The 21,587-nt window shown below is 46.4% G+C and overlaps 1 protein-coding gene across 1 annotated transcript in view; it reads right to left on the reverse strand.

The window, feature by feature from the left end:
• LOC130119781 (uncharacterized) overlaps positions 1-21,587 on the reverse strand; it is a 64,658-nt gene that overhangs the window by 15,114 nt on the left and 27,957 nt on the right. The window contains exons 3-4 of the mRNA XM_056288381.1: positions 10,603-10,713; positions 9,527-9,636 (exon numbers count right to left, since the gene is read on the reverse strand). Of these exons, the coding sequence (XP_056144356.1) occupies positions 9,527-9,636; positions 10,603-10,713 (221 nt within the window). The remainder of the gene's footprint in view (positions 1-9,526; positions 9,637-10,602; positions 10,714-21,587) is intronic.

The following is a 21,587-nucleotide window of genomic DNA, read 5'->3' on the forward strand; positions in this document are numbered from 1 at the left end:
GGGAGGGTACGAGTATATACTGGTGGTTATGGACCACTTTACCCGTTTTGTTCAAGCCTATGCATGCAGAAACAAAGCTGCCAAGACCGCCGCAGAGAAGGTATTCGGGGACTTTGTGCTGAGATTTGGTTTCCCGGCGACGCTGCACCATGACCAAGGGAAGGAGTTTGACAATAAGCTCTTCGCCAAGCTGCAGGAGTACAGTGGAGTCAGGGGTTCTCACACAACACCGTATCACCCGCAAGGAAATGGTCAGGTCGAGCGTTTCAACAGAACGGTTCTGGCGATGCTGAGAAACCTGCCAGCGGTTGCGAAAACGGATTGGAAAGCGTCACTCCCAAAGGTGATACATGCATACAACTGCACCCGAAATGAAGCGACCGGATTTGCACCTTACTATCTGTTGTTCGGCAGAAATCCAAGACTTCCCATTGACCTGATGTTTGGCCTTAGAGCAAAGGACCAGGCACTATCCCATCAAGAATATGCAGAGAAGTGGAAGGCCCGCATGAATGACGCCTATCGCCTAGCATCAGAGACAGCACGGAAGGAGGGGGCCAGAAACAAAACACTATACGACAAAAAGGCCCACGGGACAGAGCTGTATGCCGGATGCAGGGTTCTCATCCGCAACCTGAACGAGAAAGGAGGACCGGGGAAATTAAGACCATTCTGGGAGGACCAGGTGCATGTAGTAACACAGAGGAAGCACGCCGACAGCCCTGTGTATGAGCTGAAGCCGGAGAATGGAAAAGGACGAACCAGAATCATGCATAGGAACCTTCTTCTGCCATGCGACTTCCTGCCGGTGGAACCAAGAGAAGAGGACTTACCTGTGAAACCTAGACGGGAGAGAAAGAAGACAGACAGACAAATGCAGTGGAACCAGGAACAGGACAGTGACTCAGATGATGAGGATAACTGGAGATGCATCGTAGGACGACCAACAGTCAGAGCCAGTGAGCGGATCCAGAGTCAGCTGAGCCCAGACGCCTTGGAGTTCTACCCGGAGGAAAGAGACGGTCAAGATGAAGAGGATTTTGCGGAGCAGCCTGCAACAATAGAGGACAATGGGACAGTGTCAGAGAATGGCGAGACATCTGGAGCTGAAGAAGAGGATGAGCCCGATGACGACAAGAGCCCGGAAGATGCCTTGCAGCCTCCACCAGAAGATGCCTTGCAGCCTCCTCCAGGGGAAGCTGTGCAGCCTGCCAGAGAAAAAGCATATCCTTTGAGAAATAGAAAACCTACACCAGTGTTTACTTATCACAGACTAGGGCAGCCTAGTGTGTCTGGTAGATAAGCAAATCAGACAACTCAGTATAAATAAATAAATGAAAAAAAAAAAAAAACTTTTGACATGTTACAATTGTTATAGCTATGTGATTTTAGTTGTCCTGTGATCACCAGACACAGAGTTACTGTAGCATTGGTGTTTTAGAACACACCTGTTACCACCAGGGATATTACTATTACAAAGTTATTTGCTTTTAGTCAGATACTATAGCTCCCCGGCCTCAAGACGGACGAAGCAGTGGATTCAAGTGCACATTATTTACTGCAAACATATACCATTAATAGGAGATGTGTGTTATATGTTATGACTGATTACAGTACAGTATCCAGATTGACTCCTGCTTAGTAATAACCTATCTTTTCAATGAAAAGTTATGCAATGTGGACTGGTAGATTTGTTATGTCGGGACGCCATTATCTTTTTGAGGGGAGAGTGTGGGGTACTTGGGATTTAGTAGCCCCCCATCTATTTTTTATTTTATATACTTACCTTCATTGACCACTCACTAATAGTAAAGAGGAGAATTGTCTGCTGTGTTGTTGTGATAGCCGGTTCTCGCCACAGGAGGGCACTGCAGGTTAATTGCTTCTAGCCTGTGTGACGTAGTGCTGGCTCTCGCCGTGCACTCTGGGACATAGAGTCGTCAGATGAGTGTTGCCGTTCGTATAGTGAGCCATGCTCTGAAAACGTGTCCTCTGTAATGTCTATTTGACAGGTAAGCAGACTAGTTAGACATATGGAATTAGGATGGTGATTAAATATGATGTGTAGGTGGGATATGGATGCCTATTAGAAATACCCACGAAGGGACTTTCATATTTATTTTGATAACGTCATATCACTGGCTAACGTTAGCTAGATTGCTAGCGAGTTGCTAACGTTAGCATAGCCATAGCTCCCGCGGTCTGAACCCATTGTTCTGTAGCTTGGCTTTGACATTGTCTGTAGGTGTGATTAGTCTGTCCCTTTACTATGTTTAGTGTCTCCACACTGTGTAAATATGAAGGTAGGCCTATGTGTGTTGCTATTTTGATCCCCCCATGTTCCGTAACGTTATATACTGTTTAGCTTTGCTCGCGGTAGGCTAGACTAATGTGAATTTATGGAAGAATATATTTGGTGCTCTTATTGTGTATAAATTGGAGATGAGTGTTGCCGTTCGTATAGTGAGCCATGCTCTGAAAACGTGTCCTCTGTAATGTCTATTTGACAGATGGAGTAAAACAACAAAAACACCAGCCCTTGTAAGTGTCATTCTTATCAAGTGTGCTACAAACGGGTAGGGCCACCACAAAGCAAAAAGTCAGATGCCGATACTGCAGCCAATACTAAGCTTGCCAGAGAAAAAAACCTTCTTTGGGTCCTAGCACGCATGTCACAACAAGAAGAACAGTCAGTCAGCAGCTGGACAGGTTTCAACATCCTGACTCGAGGAGAGATGACGGTCATCCCCGACAATATAGGCTATCTGCCTACCATCAATGCTCCAGCGACACAAATGTCTACTGTCAACGAGGTGCTTAACCAGTCACTGAGCATCATGCAGTGCTTAGGCCTGAGGAAGATTGTCTGTGTCTTTGACCAAGCCCTGTATGCGAAGGCTGTCGAGATCACATGGAAACACCATGACAAGTTCCATGATATCATCGTTAGGCTTGGGGTATTCCACACCATCTGCACACTGCTGGCAATAATAGGCAAGCGTTTCCAAGATGCTGGACTCAAAGACCTCTGCATTGAGTCTGGCATGATTGCAGAAGGCTCAATTGCTGGTGTTATGGATGGCCGCAAGTACAACAGGGCAGTGCGACTACACAAGCTCCTGTATGAGGCTCTCATGCGACTGACCTTGAATGGTTTCCTGTCCTGGTTGGAAGAAACTCACAGGAATGACATGGTTCACCTGAATGAGACACTGAAGACCATTGACAGCCTTGGGAAAGAAGTCTCACAACATGCTTTGAAGGAGGTCCTCGAGAACAGCTCTTGTACACGCATCATGGATCTATTTGAAGTCTACCGTGAGTTCCTTAGAGGTGGAAACGGCAGCCTCTCGAACTTCTGGATGTCCTATTTGGACATGGTTGAAATCTTGTTGGGGCTCATCCGAGCATCCAGAGAGGGAGACTGGATGCTACACTTGGCTAGCATTCGAGCAATGATCCCATGGTGCTTTGCTTATGACAGGATGAATTATGCACGCTACCTCCCCTACTACTACGCCCAGATGTCTGAGCTGCCCATCACACACCCAGATGTGTACACAGAATTCATGGAAGGAGGCTTCTCAGTCCAACTGGGCTCCACCAATCCCTTTGGCCGAATCCCTGTTGACCAAGCTATAGAAGAAACGGTGAACAAAGACACCCAAACAGCTGGAGGGACAAAGGGATTCAGCTTGAAGCCAGGAGCTGTGACCAAATATTATCTCACAGCTGAGTATAGAAGCATGTACCTCAGACAGCTGAGAGACCTGACAGGTCAAGGCAGGTGCAAATGGTCTCATCCAGATCTACAGAGTCCAAGGATCAAGAGAGATGAAGCAGATGTCCAGTCTCTCATGGATCTTATGGAGAATAACTGGCTCAATCCTATGTCCCCTGATGAGATTGATTTGGTTAGCCTCTCCACTGGCAACATGGCTCCACCTGATGTGACCATAGATCTCTTGAGAGCTCTTGAGAAAGGAGAAGAGGCCTACCAAGCATTCCAGCAAACAAGGTTAGATGCAGACCCACCACCTGTGAAATTCCACGACAAGAAGACCAAGCAAAGTCTGAAAACATTCTCCAATGTCAGCACAAAACAAGCTCATGGAAAGAAAGCACAGGATGTGGTTCTGAAGGCAGATAGAAACCTTTTCAGTCACATGATCCTGGTGGCTGAAAGCAGGAAGGTGAATCTGAAGGATGTCCTTGCCTACCCATTGGGCCCACTACCATGGGCACTGGCAAATGCTGATGGGTCCTTACGAAAAACAAACAAGGCTGCACTTGCCAGAGAGCTTGAAAAGAATGTATCTCCTGCAGAAGACATCCCAATCCCATCTACTTCCATCATTGATGGGATGAGCCTGGTCCAAAAAATGAATGGCAACAACAAAACCTTTGCACAGGTGGCAGAGTCAGCCTTGACCCAGGTCCTCCATGAGGGAGCACAGAGTGGGAGGATTGATGTTGTTTTTGATGTCTATCACCAGACTTCGATCAAAGATGCTGAACGACTGAACCGGGGTGGAGACATCACTCTCCAGTACAAGAATCTTGCAGGGGGACACCACGTCCAGCAGTGGAGAAAATTTCTGTGCAGTTCCTCCAACAAGACCAGTCTCATCAAGTTTCTGGTGGAAGAGTGGAAACTCCCACGACACAGAGCTATGCTGCATGGCAAGGTGTTGTACATGACCTGTGAGGAAACCTGCTACAAGTTGACAGAAGATGGGTGTGAGGAAGCAGCAGAACTGCACTCCACACATGAAGAAGCTGACACCCGTCTGCTCCTGCATGCATTGCATGCAGCAAATGCGGGCTCAAAGTCAGTTATCATCACAGCTGAGGACACTGATGTCATGGTGCTTTGTCTTGGCTTCCAGAAGGACATCACCTGTCCCATCTACCAGAAGTGTGGGACTCAGAACCGCACACGGTTTGTCGACATCACCAAACTGGCAAGTTCACTTGGAGACAGCATCTGTGACAGCCTAATTGGCTTACATGCCTTCACAGGCTGCAACACTGTCAGTGCATTCGCTGGTCGAGGGAAGCTGAATGCCCTGAAGATAGTGAGAAAGCACACTTCCTGCCAAGAGACTTTTAGTCAACTGGGACAGACATGGAATGTGAGTGATGAGCTGTTCCAGAAAATTGAGCAGTTCACCTGTCGGATGTATGTTGCTAATAGCAGCACTGCTGAGGTGAACAAACTGCGTTACCAGCTCTTCTGCACCAAAAGGGGAGAGGTTGAGTCCAGCCAGCTGCCACCATGTAGAGACTGTCTCTTTATGCATGTTCAACGAGCCAACTATCAGGCAGCAATATGGAAGTGCTGTCTGCAGGCTAACCCTGTGGTGCCAAGCCCTACTGAGTATGGATGGACAGACGATGAAGGCAAGCTGGCCATTTACTGGATGCGCTCCCCACCTGCACCAGATGTGGTCTTGGAAATGCTAACATGCAAGTGTGTGCATTCATGCAAAATGCCAAGCTGCATGTGCCTGTCAAATGGACTTCCATGCACAGACATGTGCAGGTTACAGACCTGCAGTAACCAAAAACAGCAGGATGGTCCAGAACTGGACTTTGAGTCAGATGATGAGAGAAACGAGCAGTTTGATGAATGACAGTGTGATGATTCTGATGGTATTACTGTGGTAGTAGTCTATTGATGCACAGGATGTTGATTCTGGACTTGGTTACCCAGAGCTTGATAACAATAATGTAACCATATTCACATATACCCATTACCCTACCCATTACCATTACATATACCCACTAATGATATGGGATTACATGTATCATTGACTAAGTATATGTAAATGTCAATGTTGTTTAAAATATTAAAATAGTTCATTACCTCACTATGGTATTCCTTTTTATCATGTATTTTGATTGTGTATTTAAACAAATGTATAGAGACCAGTTTGTGACCTAACTGGCTTTGGTCTAGTTCTCATTTAAGGCTCACAATCACCTCACACAATGAAATAGTATGGGTATATTATACATTTCCTGAATCTTTACAGTCCTGTGAGTATTCCAGTTTTTGTGTTTTGTGTCCCTGATATTCCTAGATGCCACAGGGCTAAAAGAAAGTATATAGTTTAGGCGAAAATTGCAGAAAGATGTGTGTTATTGACGGGTTGAAGAGCTCAAGTGACCTCTATATTTGTGAGAAATATCCACAACAGGGCTTGAATGAAAGCTAAGAAGGTCCCCTTTAAAATGATACCAAAGACAATATTATAGAACATTGAAAAATGTCCTGACCATGAGGCTAAACCAGGATATGCACCAGCGTCTAAAATGCAATTTAGTTTAGCGGGTGGTTAACTTCATGAGCTGATAACTGTGATACAGCTGCCACTCAGGAATGGTTATCATACCAAAATATCATCTACAGACATGGATCCTTTCAAAAATTATAAGTAAGTTTTGCCACCTTGAGTGTACCGAAATATCGTCTGGCCCATGGACTACTTCATCGAATCCGGCCATAGTCGGATCTGACGAGACCGGGGCGCGAATCCCGCTCCCCAGTGGGCATCTGTATCCACACAAAGCCGATGTTTAGACCGCTACACCACCGCGGACCCAAGAGGGGGTTTATGTCATATGAATACCCTTGCTTTTTCAGCTTCCATTGCCTGTCCTTCTCTTCTGAAACTGGTCAAAGCAGTGACCTTACGACAGAGGCGCCCTTCTGCAAAGCTCAAATTTACCTGCACCCCACTTTTCAAAGTGGGTGTGTAGCTTCTGCTGAAAAGCATAGTTGAACCCAATGTTTTCCATCAGTAAATGGCTTCAGCCTCATTTCACAGCACCGAGTTATGAGCTTATCATCCTGTCATCCTGCAAGCGCCTTTCCCCCCAATATTAAGTTTCTGCCCCTCCCCCGGTACTTGGCAAATTACCCCGCTCCTCCGAGCCGTTCCGGACCCTGCTCCACCCCCTCTGCCGATCCGGGGAGGGCTGCCGACTACCACATACCTCCTCCGATACATGGGGAGGGGGGGTCGCCAGCCGCTTCTTTTCACCTGACAGTGAGGAGTTTCGCCAGGGGGACATAGCACGTGGAAGGATCACGCTATTCCTCCCAGTTCCCCTTCCCCGCCGCACAGGCGTCCCGACCGACCGACCAGAGGAGGCGCTAGTGCAGCGACCAGGACGCATACCCATATCCGGCTTCCCACCTGCAGACATGGCCGGAGGTATTCGAATTGTCGATCCCCGTGTTGGTAGGAAACGGAATAGACCGCTACGCTACCCGGACGCCGGATGAAGTGTTTCTCAAGGAGAGAAACTCTCCTCTATGGCAGTTATTTTTGGACAAGATACACAAAAGAAAGAAAATACACACTTCAAGTGTTTAGCAAAAACGTTGCACATCTCAACATGGACAAGTCCAGGTGCGCTAACACACACACACACACGCACGCATATTACAGCACAACACATAAAAAGGAGACTTAAGTTTATGCAGGTATTGCCGACACACAAGGGACACCGAAAGGAAAGAAAAATGTGAAAAGTGTGTGGAGTTTTATCCCCCATTTGTAAGCGGTGGCAAACAAAAGTTCTTTGCTTAATGTGAACAGCGTCCCCATCTGTTTATAGGGACCACATGTCAGTGTTTCAATACACTTCCCCCAACAATGCCTCGGGGATTGGGCCTAAACAGACCTACTTTATGCCTCTATATTATGTATGGCTTTTATGCAAATGCAACGGTGGCGACAAGCAGAAACCTTTGATCTGGGCTCCTTTGTAAAAGCCAGCAGTTAATGCTGCAAAAGCATAACGAACCTCATGGGGGAGCGGAGTTGAAAAAGAAGCGCTCAGATTGTAAATGGAATCGCGGTTAGGAACCCAATCACTTCTGCCAGGGACACAAATTGAAAGCTTATATACAACCTCCTCCCACATCTTCTTAAGGTTAATGACTGCATCTGCACAGATATGTGGCTGCAGGTATCACCTCCAGACAGTGTGTGCAGGATGCTTGACAGTATGACAGCATATCAGCAATGGCCCCTCCACCCCTGTAGAGAATCAGGAGTTACTGAACAGAGGGAAATGATGTCTCCACCAAAATGTTTTTCTGACTTCTCTCTGCTATTTCTAAAATGTCAATATACTCTTTTATATACTGAGTGTACAGTTTAGAGTGAAAAACAAACTAAAAAACAAAAGAATTAGTCAAACTGTAAAGACTTCAGCAAATAATAGTTGAAACATTTGCAATCTTGATATCAGTTACTATAAATACAATCTATATATTGATCTATTTATCCACCCCATGGAACCACCACACATGGGGGTTGGGCATTGGGGTAGGGTGCAATGCAGGCCGGGCAGCAAGCAAAAGAGGGGACCGGGGCATGCCGACTTCCGGCATCGCAGATTGGTCCTCGGGATGTGGAATGTGACCTCTCTGGCAGGGAAGGAGCCTGAGCTGGTGTGGGAGGTGGAGCGGTACCAACTAGATATAGTTAGGCTCACCTGACCTCCACACATAGCATGGTACCAGCTCTGGTACCAAATTCCAGGAGAGGGGCTGGACTCATTACTTTTCCAGATTTGGCCAAGGTGACAGGTGCGGGGCGGGTGTGGGGATACTCACAAGTCCCTGGTTGAGTGCCGCCGTGTTGGAGTTTTCCCCAGGAATGAGAGGGTCACCTCTATACGACTGCAAGTCGCTGGGGGGAATGCTCTGACTATTGTGTGTGCTTATGCACCGAATAGCAGTTTGGAGTATCCGGCCTTCTTGGAGTCTCTGGGTGGTGTTCTGGATAGGGCTGCACTTTGGGACTCTACAGTTCTGCTGGGGGACTTCAATGCTCACGTGAGCAACATTGGAGAAACCTGGAGGGGCGTGATTGAGAGGAACGGCCTCCCTGATCTGAACCTGAGCAATGCCTTGTTATGGGACTTCTGTGCGAGTCATGGATTGGCCATAACGAACACCATGTTCGAATATTAGGTAGTTCATAAGCGTACCTGGTACCAGAACACCTTAGGCTGAAGATCGATGATAGACTATGTGGTCGTACCATCAGATCTGCAGCCATATGTTTTGGACACTCGGGTGAAGAGAGGAGCAGAACTGTCAATTGATCACCACCTGGTGGTGAGTTGGATCAGATGGTGGGGAAGGCTGCCAGACAGAACTGGCAAACCCATGGGCTAGCAGTTAGCTTAGCCTGCCCCACTTCCACGTCCTGTTAAACCGCCATCTTTGTTTCCTCTTTGGGCGCAGCTCCAGGCATGGGCCGTGGTTCTTGGGCTCACCGGACACACCAGACCAAGCTCTCACAGCCAATCTAGCGGCAGCTCTCCCAGCCAGACACCCTCAACACACCTCCCCACACTCCACACAACGACATCAAAAACATCACAGTTAATGCCAGGTAAAGCCGCTGCCAGTCCAGACCGCCCTCACTGTTATTAGCACTGCCGGTCTGCATGGGCTAGCAGTTAGCTTGGCCTGCCCTGCTTCTGCCTCCTGTCAGACCGCCCCCAGTGGTCTCAGTGGCAGCTCCAGGCAGGGCAATGGTCTCTGAGCCCACAGGATTCAGCAGTCCAAGCTCTCCCAGCAGATCCAGCATCAGCTCTCCGACCAACCTTAGACGCAGACGTAGACAAAGGCACTGCATGGACGGTACTGGGTGAGGCTGCCACTAATGTGAATTCGCACTGCCATCTACCCACACTGGAAACAGTGTGGGAACATAAATAAAAGATTAAGATTATGATCATAATTACTGTTTACATTGATACTGCTCAATATGATACATGCCTTATGAGGTTTGCCTGAAATACAATTTAGACAAGTGTAACAATTAGTTTTAATTAAGTTGAATGTGTTGTAATTGTAGGATGTTTTGATATTAGTCAGTAGGAGAAGGGGCGAGTCCAGAAAATGCTCTTCAAACAGTTCCCACAGGAAAACGGTTCCTTCCAATTCTTTCCAAATCTCTCTTTCACCTCACAGCGTTTTCTTTTGAACCCATTGCATGTGCACATGATGCATCCTGTGGATTATAAATGGCATTGTTCATATTCATACAATTTAATGCTTTTACCCTATAAGGACTCCTCAAGCTGTTTCATACTCAGTCAATAGACACTCCTGCACATATAGCGTTTGCAAAAAGGTTTATTTCATTTCTCAGATGACAGTGTCAAGATAAATACACACGAGCCCCCAGTATGCTTTATTAAGCCATGTGCCCTTGTACCCTAGTGAGTCATCCTTTGATTTCCATTTCTAAAGATGTCATTTTATAACTGGGTGCTATTGAAGCAGACAGAGTCTTGGGCTAACAAGAGAGGAGATTGCTGCCTGGATTTATAAACAAACCATCCCTGATCTTAAGCAGACTTACTGAAGGGTAATACCTAGAGATGCAAGTGCATGTTTGCCAACTAAACACCTGTCACATCATGCATATCATATGTAATAGAAAATGTCTGCTAGGAGATAGCTGAGGTGGAGGGATAAATTCTCCCCTTTGGATAAAGCGGGAGGACGGTGGCAAACACAGCGTTAAGGAGCTCTCTTAAGCATGCTGGCTCATGGATGTAAACAGTTTATCCCATACCTCAACCTTCATGATGGCCTTGCCCAGGAGTGACATGGTGGCCTTTATGTCGAAGTAGTTCCCCACGTAATTGATTCCTGAACCATTGACTTCCTCTCTGACAAAGCCGTGTTGGTTCTTCTCATAGTACATCTCCTTGTAAAGGGACTCATCACAGCCATGGCCATTATTGTAAATGCCCACTGCAAAACAGTGCTTGTACAAGTTGTAGTCTGCACTCATACCAACATGTACCCTGGCTCTGCCAAATGACGGAAACTAAGCAGGTATGGGCTTGACTAGTACTTGGATGGGAGGCCTCCCGGGAAAACTGAGTTGCTGCCGGAAGTGGTGTTGGTAGGCCAGTAGGGGGCAGTCTTCCTTCTGGTCCTAATAAAAACAACAAATATCAAATCGCAATGCCCCAGTGCAGTGACGGGGACACTGTGCTGTAGGAGATGCCGTCGTTCAGATGAGAACCGAGGTCCTGACTCATTGTGGTCATTAAAGATCTCATGGCACTTATTGCAAAGAATAGGAAGTTTCCCGGTGTCCTTGCAAAATTCCCAACCAAAATTCCCAACCTCTCCATCTGGCCACCTAATCATCCCTCCATGTAATTGCTCAGTGATTCCTCCCTCTCCACCTCAAGCTGATGTGTGGTGAGCATTCTGGCACAAAATGGCTGGCATGCATCACCCAGGTGGGTGCTACACATTGGTGGTGGTTGAGGCGAGTTTACCCGTTCACTCTGAAGCGCTTTGGGTGTCTAGATAAAGTCCTATATAAATGTAATCCATATTATTATATTATATTCTCAGGGAACAGAGAACATGGTGGCCAGCATCTCAATATGGTCAATTTTGACTTCTTGAGAAGGTCAAAGGTCAGAACTCCAATGCTGCCGGTTGCTTTGGCACTGGACTTGCTGAGGGGCCACACTGAAGGCTGAGGCGGGTTGTACATCTCTCCGCTGTCCAAGCACGCCCTAACCAGTACACCCACTCACATATACACACACACACACACACACACACACAACACCCACACACGTTACAGATTTTAAGGAGTTCTACAATGTTATTTTTTTCCAGCATGGGCTTGCAAATACATAAGGAATGAAAGCCAGCGCTTACCTGGGGTTGATGAGACAGTACATATTAGTGAGGTTGGTGATCTCAATGGTAACATTTCTTCTGGTGTGCACATTTGTGACTACTGTCATGACCCACTCCAGATCCTAGAGGTCTCTTCCTGTCAAGTTTCCCTCCTGTGTGACTGCTGGTCCCGCCCTAATGTGTTCCACCTGTGTGTCAAGTGTGTATTTAAGCCATTTGTTGGCTCCCTCATGTTGCCAGTTCGTCTTTACCCCCGTGTGAGCATTCCACCATTATTTTCTTCTCTTCCCAGTGAATGTTTTGACAGTTTCCTGTTTTTTTGTGACTGCCTTTTGCCTGCCGTTTTTGATACCTCGTGTACCGACCCCTTTGCCTGATTACACCTTTTTTTGGAATTTTTACTACCTGTGTCAGTCTGCTTTGTGGGTCCTTCGTCATTGTGAGCCTGGTAACTACAGCTCCGGCCGACTCAGTCATATTGGAATGGTTTTTCTGTGCGCTTGTGATTCTCTGCAACAGAGATGGATTCAGCGCTAATCAGCTGAGCTAGACAGCTTCTGTTGTCCTAATCACTCCCATTCCCAATGTGCTGAAAATATAGTTTTACACTTATTACAATACAAAATCTAAGCTTCATCTCTTGTGTTTACCCGCTGTTGCCATCAGTTTTACATACAAAGGTGTAAAACGCTTTCCTAGGGGGTCTTGAGTTGTTTGAGAAATACCAAGTCCTGTCTTTAGATGTCTTTGTCTAAAGTGTTTTCTTTCAAAAGCTGGCTTAGGACACCATGAGATGCGATGATAGCCGGGTATGTCTGAGATACACCAGAGGTTAATGAGACACGTATCAATGCAGTTGTGAGCTATTACAGAAGGCGGAAGACTCTCTGTCTCATTAGAAAGTGCGCCTCTTCAATTACTACACATGGCACCAAGCAATAATGAGTTTAGGGTGGAAAAAAATGTGGAGAAAAGAATCTTCCCTTGTTATCGAGAGAGGCCAAGATACAAATCGAACAAATGAGTCGTGTAAGCTTTATGTAGACCACTATGCCTTGGTGTACTACTGTATTTTTACGCCCCAGTGCTTTTGCCAAGGGATACTATAATGTGCTGTCTCTTGTGAAATTCTCCTGTGCAGAAATAAACTTTGTCATTAAAATAGGGCTCTAGATATCTTACCTGCTAGGAACCTCTGTTCATGCACTGGGTTCCAAGAAGGGGAGTAGTCAACTCGAGGGCGATACAGATGCTTTTAAAAAAAATTATACAAACTATGGTATTCGGGCGCCCGGTAGCATAGTGGTCTATTCCGTTGTCTACCAACATGGAGATCTCGGTTCGAATCCTCGCGTTGCCTCCGGCTTTGTCGGGCGTTCCTACAGACACAATTGGCTGTGTCTGCATGTGGGAATCCGGATGTGGGTATGTGTCCTGGTCGCTGCACTAGCGCCTCCTCTGGTCGGTCGGGGCGCCTGTTCAGGGGGGAGGTGGAACTCGGGGGAATAGCGTGATTGTCCCATGCGCTACGTCCTCCTGGTGAAACTCCTCACTGTCAGGTGAAAAGAAGTGGCTGGCGAATCCACATGTATCAGAGGAGGCATGTGGTAGTCTGCAGCCATTCCCTTATCAGCAGAGGGCTAGAGCAGCGACCGGGACAGCTTGGAAGAGTGAGGTAATTGGCCAAGTACAATTGGGGGGGGGGGGGCAAAAAAAAACTATGGTATTGTAACATGCACAGATAAATAGATTCTCTAGCCCCTGGCTAACGGGTCGGACCCTTTAGTCGACTGGTTAACGTAGTCGCCCGTGGTGCGGGAGACCCGGGTTCGCGTCCCGGCTGCGACGGTTCCCGGGCTGCCCCTCGAATTCGCTATATTGGTGTCAGAAGTGGGGTGGTGAGGCCATCAGAAGCGCGTGCGCCCAAAGGCGTGAGAGAGCTGGTATGCTGAAGCTCGGGGACGCGCTTCCCGAAGGAGGAGGGTAGTGTAACGTGCACGGATAATTAAATTCGCCAGCCCTTGGCTAACGGGTCGGACCCTTTAGTCGACTGATTAACGTAGTCGCCTTTAGTGCGGGAGACCCGGGTTCGCGTCCCGGCTGCGGCGGTTCCCAGGCTGCCACTCGAATTCGCTACAGTATTTTCCATCACCTAAAAAGCCCTGCCACTTGGAACACAACCCCAATGGTGCAGCATCAACCTTCTTTCAACATAGGTAGTTTCTACAACCCATGGCATGTATGATGAGGAGCTCACAAAAGCAACACTGTCTCTTTTTTGTTTTGTTTTTTTTCCTCTGGGGGGAGGACTCCCAAACCTTATTCTGTAGTACGGTTCCCTGTCCTAAATAGTTGTTTCTTATTGGATCTAGACCTAGATCAGAGAATGGTTACTCAATAGCACACTCACAAGGAGTGTGTGTCTGGGTGCCTGGCCAAAAGGGTAAGGTGGATTGTCATGCCAAGGGCGTTGTGCAACCGGGACGATGGGTAAACGGAACAATACGGGTATCCTTGGCCATATTTTACTGTAACTGTTCCTTGAGTGTGTTGGAGCAACATGATACACACAATTGAGACTGGTTGAAATGTCTCAGCAGCTACTGAGGAGCACCATTATTATCATAGAGATTACTAAACATGTATGCACATTACACATTTTCTGACTAGAACTGAGGGGATCTGACAAACAGACTGCAAAACTCAACTGTTGCCTGTTGGGAGCAGAATGAGAGGGGAATTTTTCGGCTAATAATATGCATGTTCAGTAAGTGCTCGTCGTCTATCTAGTCTTTTGAAACTATAACCACTTTGATGCAATTCATTTTGACAGAGAAAGCTATGTTCTCCTGCCAAGAGAACTGTTAAACACTGTCTTCATGTACCAACATGCGTTGCATAAGTGTTTCTGATGGAGGAGATTAGAAAATGAACATCTCCACCAATCTGCTTTGTAGTTTTTTCCACTCTCCACTGATGTCAAAGTAAGCCAGTTTGCCATAGCGGGCTACATACAGACAACAGTGGCAAGTGTTGTGAATGTTACAGACTAATCCGCCGACCAATTTGTGTGTTCCGCCATCTAGCGACGCCGCCATTTACTGCGGTGGCAAGTAGCACTTGTTTAGCTGTGACAGTCCCGGTTTCCACGGCATCTGTTGAAAGGAGATTTTCATCACTTAAAAGAATAAAAACGTATTCCAGGAATACAGCGGGACAGACACGACTCACAGCATTGGCCTCCACTGCCATTGAAAAGGACATTCTGATGGATTTAAAAGCCAAAGGAGTGCTCTATGACGGTGTGATCGACCGTTTCATCCAGAAAGAAAGGAGAATGGATTTTGTCTTCAAATAGACAACACTGGTGAGTCAAATGTATTTTTTATTTTTTTGTACAGTTAGTTGATTTGCTTAATGTTTGATTGTTTTTATGCCCAGCGGCCCGGCTGGGATGTGTTTGTTGAGTTTCTTGATAGCATATTTATATGCCCAGCGGGATTACTTCCAGTAAGGCTGTACGTTACACCATGTCGCCACACGACGTCGCTGTTGTGAGAGTGAAACGTGTCAAATAACTTGATGATGGTGATGATTGTGATGATAACCACTTTTTCGACTGAAACATTGTAGCATGGCAATACGACGGCTGTCTTTGGGTAATTATGAGGAGGTGACGTCTCACTGAAGGCCTAGGTCTGAAATGCAAGGTCCGCTACTGCTAGATAGCTAGTAAACATTCAAGGGTTGCATTTAATCACAGACCAGTTATATTAGTAAAACGTTTTAAAAATACGAATGTGTTTTTTGTAGGTATAGAAATGGCTTTGCACCAATCAAAATCAACTTAAAACCCGCCCCTGAATATGCCACCCAAATCTTCTCGATATCACACAGCAATATGAGATGGAAAAACAACCCTTCGAGCGAAGAAATGCACACTTTTGCAAAGATTGTCGATTTTCTAAATTAATTCAGCTAACGTTAATTGATGACAAACTTTGACATAAAATGTAGCTAGACTTATTGACTGTCTGTCAAGTTTTCCATGGTTAAAAAATCACTTCCACTATTAAGCATAGGGCTGCCAGTTACGATTATATATTTTCAAGATAACACCAGTTAGCTGGTTGAGTTAATTTATTATGTGCGACAACCGCAGCCCACAAACGTTAGCTAACTTAACATAAGCTAAGCAGTGTTAGCTTAAAGATGTGTTTCACCATGTTAGGCTAGGCAGCTGCATGCTATCGTTAGTCATTGTGAGATGAATATATACTTAGCACAAAAAGTAAGGAAATTTGTGTTTGGTAGATTATTTCTTTGTTGTAATAATGCTTCTTGGCAATAAATCTTATACCGTTGGAAAGCCGGTTTATTTCCCTTTTAAATGGTGCCACATTTGTAAGGAACATGCATTTGTGGGATGAGAGGCAGAGCTGAGTATGTGGGTTGCGCCCATGAAAAATTTGCCAAATCTTCTCTGCCAATGCCAAACATCTTATTTTGCTGTTGCTATTGATTCTTGTTTTGAGCTTCTGGTACCCCAGGTGCTGACAATCAGGTGCCTGATATAAGATTTATTGCCAAGAATCATTGTTACAACAAAGAAATAATCTACCAAACACAAATTTCCTTACTTTTTGTGCTACATTTAGATTGTCGACTGTTAACCAAAACCTACCGTGCTGTTTTTATTGGGAACCAAGTCCTTTCTGTTGGTATTCTTAATCCACTTCTGGCGAATATCTTGGTCCTCTGCACGGCCAGGGAATCTATGTAAACTGTATGGTCTCAGACAGGGGCAATCTTCATTAAGTAAAGGCTTGTGTATTTCGCAGTCTTTTTCCAAACTTGAAGTTTGCCACTACAGTTGGAGCAGCCGAGAACTGCACAGCTTCTTCCCGACTTCCTAGACATCGTTGTCAAATGTAACGTTGAATAATGTTAAAACGATAAAAGTAGAAAATCGTACACTTCTTAGCACAGCTTGCATTCAAACGCGCGCATATTGTAGGGAAACGCCATCTTAGTAATGGTGACTTGTTAACTTCCGGTACTTCGCCGGATTAGACTATAGAGATGCCACTGCTATGATCAATACATGGAAATAAGGTTGAGTAACGGCAAAAATTCCCTTCAAGAAACAATGTGTAACGGGTAAACTATACCGATGTAGTGGGGTGTTGCATTTTGTGTGCTAGTATAGGCCTAAGTGAATGTGTACACACCTAACAGGTTCGTACCCTTTCTCTCTAGCAAACAAAGTTGGTAGAATGTGTGATGTTCACACTTTAATAGAGAATACCTCTTTAAGAGAAGCAAGGGGTTATGGGGCGAGTACGGAAGTAGGAGGAGGAACAAGCATGTATGCAGGACACACAGCATGGATGTATAAACGACAGAACGAGAGTGATAAAATAAAGTCCCAGTTATTTGTTCACACATTCGTCCCGTATATTTGTGGACATTACAATGCTGACGAGGATTTTGTGGATTAAAAGGACCTACCTTGCCATGGACCAAAAGGATTGTTGAGTAGCCTAATAGTGATCGGTGATAGCTGCTAACTAATGTTTAGCATCCTGGCGCGTAAACGGATTAGCTCACAGCTCAGACCAGGACGTAGACTACACCGCATCTAACCATCGCCAACATGCTCTCTGCTACAGCTGATTCATTCTCTATTTTTGACATTCACGGTGGAGCACCTGGATCATTAGGATCAAGATGGGAAAGTTGGATAGCTCGTTTTGAAAATTTCCTAAGCGCCATAGACATCAAGGAGGACACTCGAAAACGTGCCATGTTACTTCACTATGCTGGTGAACAGGTATACGACATTTTTGTCACGCTGATAGTGGAGAGGATAACGGCTTTAATAAAGCCAAACAGGCTCTTGCTGCTTATTTCTCACCAAATTCAGACAATCTCAATCCAAAAATGAAACGGTTGGGGAATACTACGTTCGCCTATGCACACTGGCTGCATCCTGTGAGTTCCCTGCTGTTGATGCAGAAATCAGACGTCACATCGTACAAAGCTGCAGATCACACAAGCAGAGAAGGCAAGCTCTCATCGATCCCACAATTACACTGACCAAAGTCCTTGAAATAGCCAGGCTGAATGAAGCATCTGAACAACAAGCACTTGAAATGGAAAAACAAATTGACACTGGTTTAGATGGTGTTTTAGCATTGCGCCATCAAGAGCGAAAGAGCCAGCAGCGAGCCCGGCAACCAGCATCAACAGCCCGAAATGCACGCAAACGCGAGTGTTTCAATTGCGGTGGACCATTCCCTCACCAAGGCGAGTGCCCAGCATATGGACATGCATGTCGCAACTGTGGTAAAACAAATCACTTTTCAAACGTGTGCGGGTCACAACCGAGACAAAATGTGAACTCGCTCTCGTCGGATGGCCCCTCAAACTCTGCCTACTCACCTCATCCCAATGAAGATGGGGTAGACTCTTCCTCCGTGTAACTCTTCACACTGGGGGACCCCGCCATCGCAGCGCCAAAACGGACCATTCAGGCAAATGGGTCCTCACTCGAAGTGCTAGTGGATACTGGAGCCTCTGTCAGTGTAATGGATTTTAGCACTTTTCAGTCACTACCAAACCCTCCCGTATTGCAGAGCACGTCAGTCGGGATTTTTGCATACGGCTCACACACGCCTTTGCGAATGCTTGGGCAATTCCGCTCACAGCTCAGCTTCCGAGACAGGGTGATCTCAGATACATTCTATGTGGTTGACAAGTCAGCGATTCCTGTTTTGAGTTGTCAGACTGCGATTGGCTTCTACCTAGTCCGCCTGGTCAACAGTGTAGACATGCCACTAAAGCCTCAGGAGAGGTACTCTGAAGTTTTCCAAGGCATTGGGAAACTCAAGAACCACCAGGTAAAGATCCACATCGACACAACTGTACAATCAGTAGCTCAGCCACACAGACGCATCCCATTCCACATGAGGAAGCTAGTTGAACAAGAGTTGGAGAAACTAGAGGCAATGGACATCACTGAACATGTTGTGGGCCCGACACCCTGGGTCTCACCTGTGGTAGTAGCCCCTAAGCCTAAACAACCAGGAAAAATCAGACTGTGTGTCGACATGAGACGCCCGAATGAGGCCATCAAACGCGAAAGACACCTCACTCCCACTGTGGATGATATCCTAGCAGACGTAAATGGTGCAAAAAATGTTCTCCAAACTCGATCTAACGGCTGGCTACCACCAACTTGAACTCCACCCTGACTCCTGCTACATAACGACCTTCACTACACACGTGGGCCTGCGACACTACAAGCGTCTCTACTTCAGGATGTCCTCAGCTACAGAGATTTTCCAAAACACCATCAGAGAGGCACTATCTGGCATCCCAGGTGTTTTGAATGTCAGTGACGACATGCTGGTGTATGGTGCCAACCAACAGGAGCACGATGAGAACCTGGAGAAGGTCCTCACATGCCTCAGACACTGCAACAAAACCAAGTTGGAGTTCTTTGGCTATTTGTTCTCAGACCGAGGCATTTCAGTGGACCCCAAGAAAGCTGCAGCAGTCAAAGAGACCACAGCCCCACAAAATTCTGGAGAGGTTTGCAGTTTCCTGGGCCTTGTCACATACTGTGGTCACTTCATTCCAGATCTAGCTACCCTGACACAGCCCCTCAGAGAGCTCACAAAGAAGGACCAACTGTGGAACTGGTCCCCCACACACCAGACCTCATTCGACACACTCAAAAGTACCCTGAGCAGTGACACAGTCTTGGCCTACTTTGACCAATCAAAACACACAGAGGCTGTCGTGTGGATGCAAGCCCTGTAGGCCTTGGGGCTATTCTAACCCAAACTGACTCTGATGGTAGACTACACACACTTGCCTACGCCAGCAAAACGTTGTCACCTGTGGAACAGAGATACTCACAGACTGAGAGGGAGGCTCTAGCTGTGATTTGAGGTTGCCTTCACTTCCAACTCTATCTACTAGGATGCACTTTCACAGTTGTTACAGACCACAAGCCGCTCGTGCCCATGTTCAACAAGCCATCGTCCTCCCCTCCTTCCAGAATCAAACGCTGGTTGCTGAAAGTGCAAAACTTCAGCTACTCTGTGGTCTACAGGGCAGGTGCTGGTAACCCAGCAGACTATTTCTCCAGGCACCATGTTTCCACACCTGAGTCCAAGGACACACATGCCACTGAGCTGGTTGAAGCCCATGTGTGCTTCATCATCAACCACAATGTGCCCCGTGCCATGATACTACAGGAGATTCATGCTGCCACACAATCTGACCCATGCCTCCAAAGGGTTATGACTGCTGTCAGGACTGGACAGTGGCACCCCCTTCTGGAACAGACAGCGGACATGTCTCCAGCCCAGCAATCTGTTCTCTGTTGTTTTCACGCAAATAAATCAGAGCTAATGGTGTCTGCATCTGATCTCCTGCTGAGAGGGAATAAACTTGTAATACCTTCCTCACTGCACAACCAGGTGGTAGACATCGCCCATGAAGGCCACCAGGGGGTGGTGAAAACAAAGACATTACTCCGGGAGAAAGTGTGGTTCTCAGGAATTGACCAAAAGGCAGAGGACTGCATCAAAACCTGCCTTGCCTGCCAGGCAGTAACAAACATGACGCAGTCTCACGCACCACTTCAGATGACTCCTCTGCCAGCTGCACCTTGGACTGAAGTGAGTATTGACTTTTGCTCCTCGCCAAATGGAAAGTACCTACTTGTAGTGATGGACGATTACTCATGGTTCCCTGAGGTGGAGACAGTAACCATCACATCCGCCAAAGCTGTAATACCAAAGCTAGAAAAAATCTTCTCAGCTTATGACATTCCAGAAGTCATCAAGAGCGACGATGGTCCACCATTCAACTCTGAAGTGTTCTCCAGGTTTGCTACGTACCTGGGATTCCACCACAGAAAGATAACTCCATACTGGCCCCAAGCAAATGGCAAAGTGGAAAGATTCATGAAGACCCTGAAAAAAACTCTAAGGATTGCAACACTGGGGCACAAAAACACTCAACAAGAACTGAATCGCTTCCTGCGAGCATACAGAACAACACTGCACTGCTCCACTGGAACGCCCCCTGCCACAGCAATGTTCGGTAGGCAAGTGCGCACAACACTGCCCAGTGTCTAGTCCACAGTCCCGGACGAGCTCATGAGAGCCAAAGACACACAAGCAAAAGAGGAGATAAAAGGGCACCACAACAAACACTTCTGTCGTCCCTCCTCTGCTCTGAAAGTGGGAGACCATGTGTTAGTCAAAAGACTGCGACCAGACAACAAGTTCCAGTCCCCTTTCCATCCTGATCCGTTACAAGTCATTGCAGTGAAAGGAACAATGGTCACTGCACAACGTGAACAGCGAGTGGTGACAAGTGGTGACAAGGAACACATCACACTTCAAGCAAGTGCCCCCCTCACTAGCTCGACTTACGCCTGCCCCTACAGAACATGACAGCATCATGCCTCAACAGACTGAACCCATAGGTGGTCCTTGCGAGTTTGCCCACACCGACATGGACAGGGCACCCCCAACGGCACCATCGGGCCCGGAGACCCCTGGACTTCATACTAAGTTAAAAGCAAAAAAAAAAAAAAAAAAAAAAAAAAAAAAAAACTTTGTAGTCACAGAAAACCGTTTGTTTCTGCTGTTGCATACTAAAAGAAAAAATAAACACTGTTTGTACTAAATGAAAAGAAAAAAAACATTTTGTAGTCACCGAAAACTGTTTGTTTCTGCTGTTGCATACTAAAGGAAAAAAAGAAAAAAAGAAACACTGTTTGTAGTCAAAGAAAAATGTTTTGTTTATTTTGATATCTTCCCCTTTTGCCAAGTGTCATGTATCTACAGGA

The sequence above is a fragment of the Lampris incognitus genome, chromosome 10 (assembly GCF_029633865.1).
Source record: "Lampris incognitus isolate fLamInc1 chromosome 10, fLamInc1.hap2, whole genome shotgun sequence".
Classification (NCBI taxonomy): domain Eukaryota; kingdom Metazoa; phylum Chordata; class Actinopteri; order Lampriformes; family Lampridae; genus Lampris; species Lampris incognitus.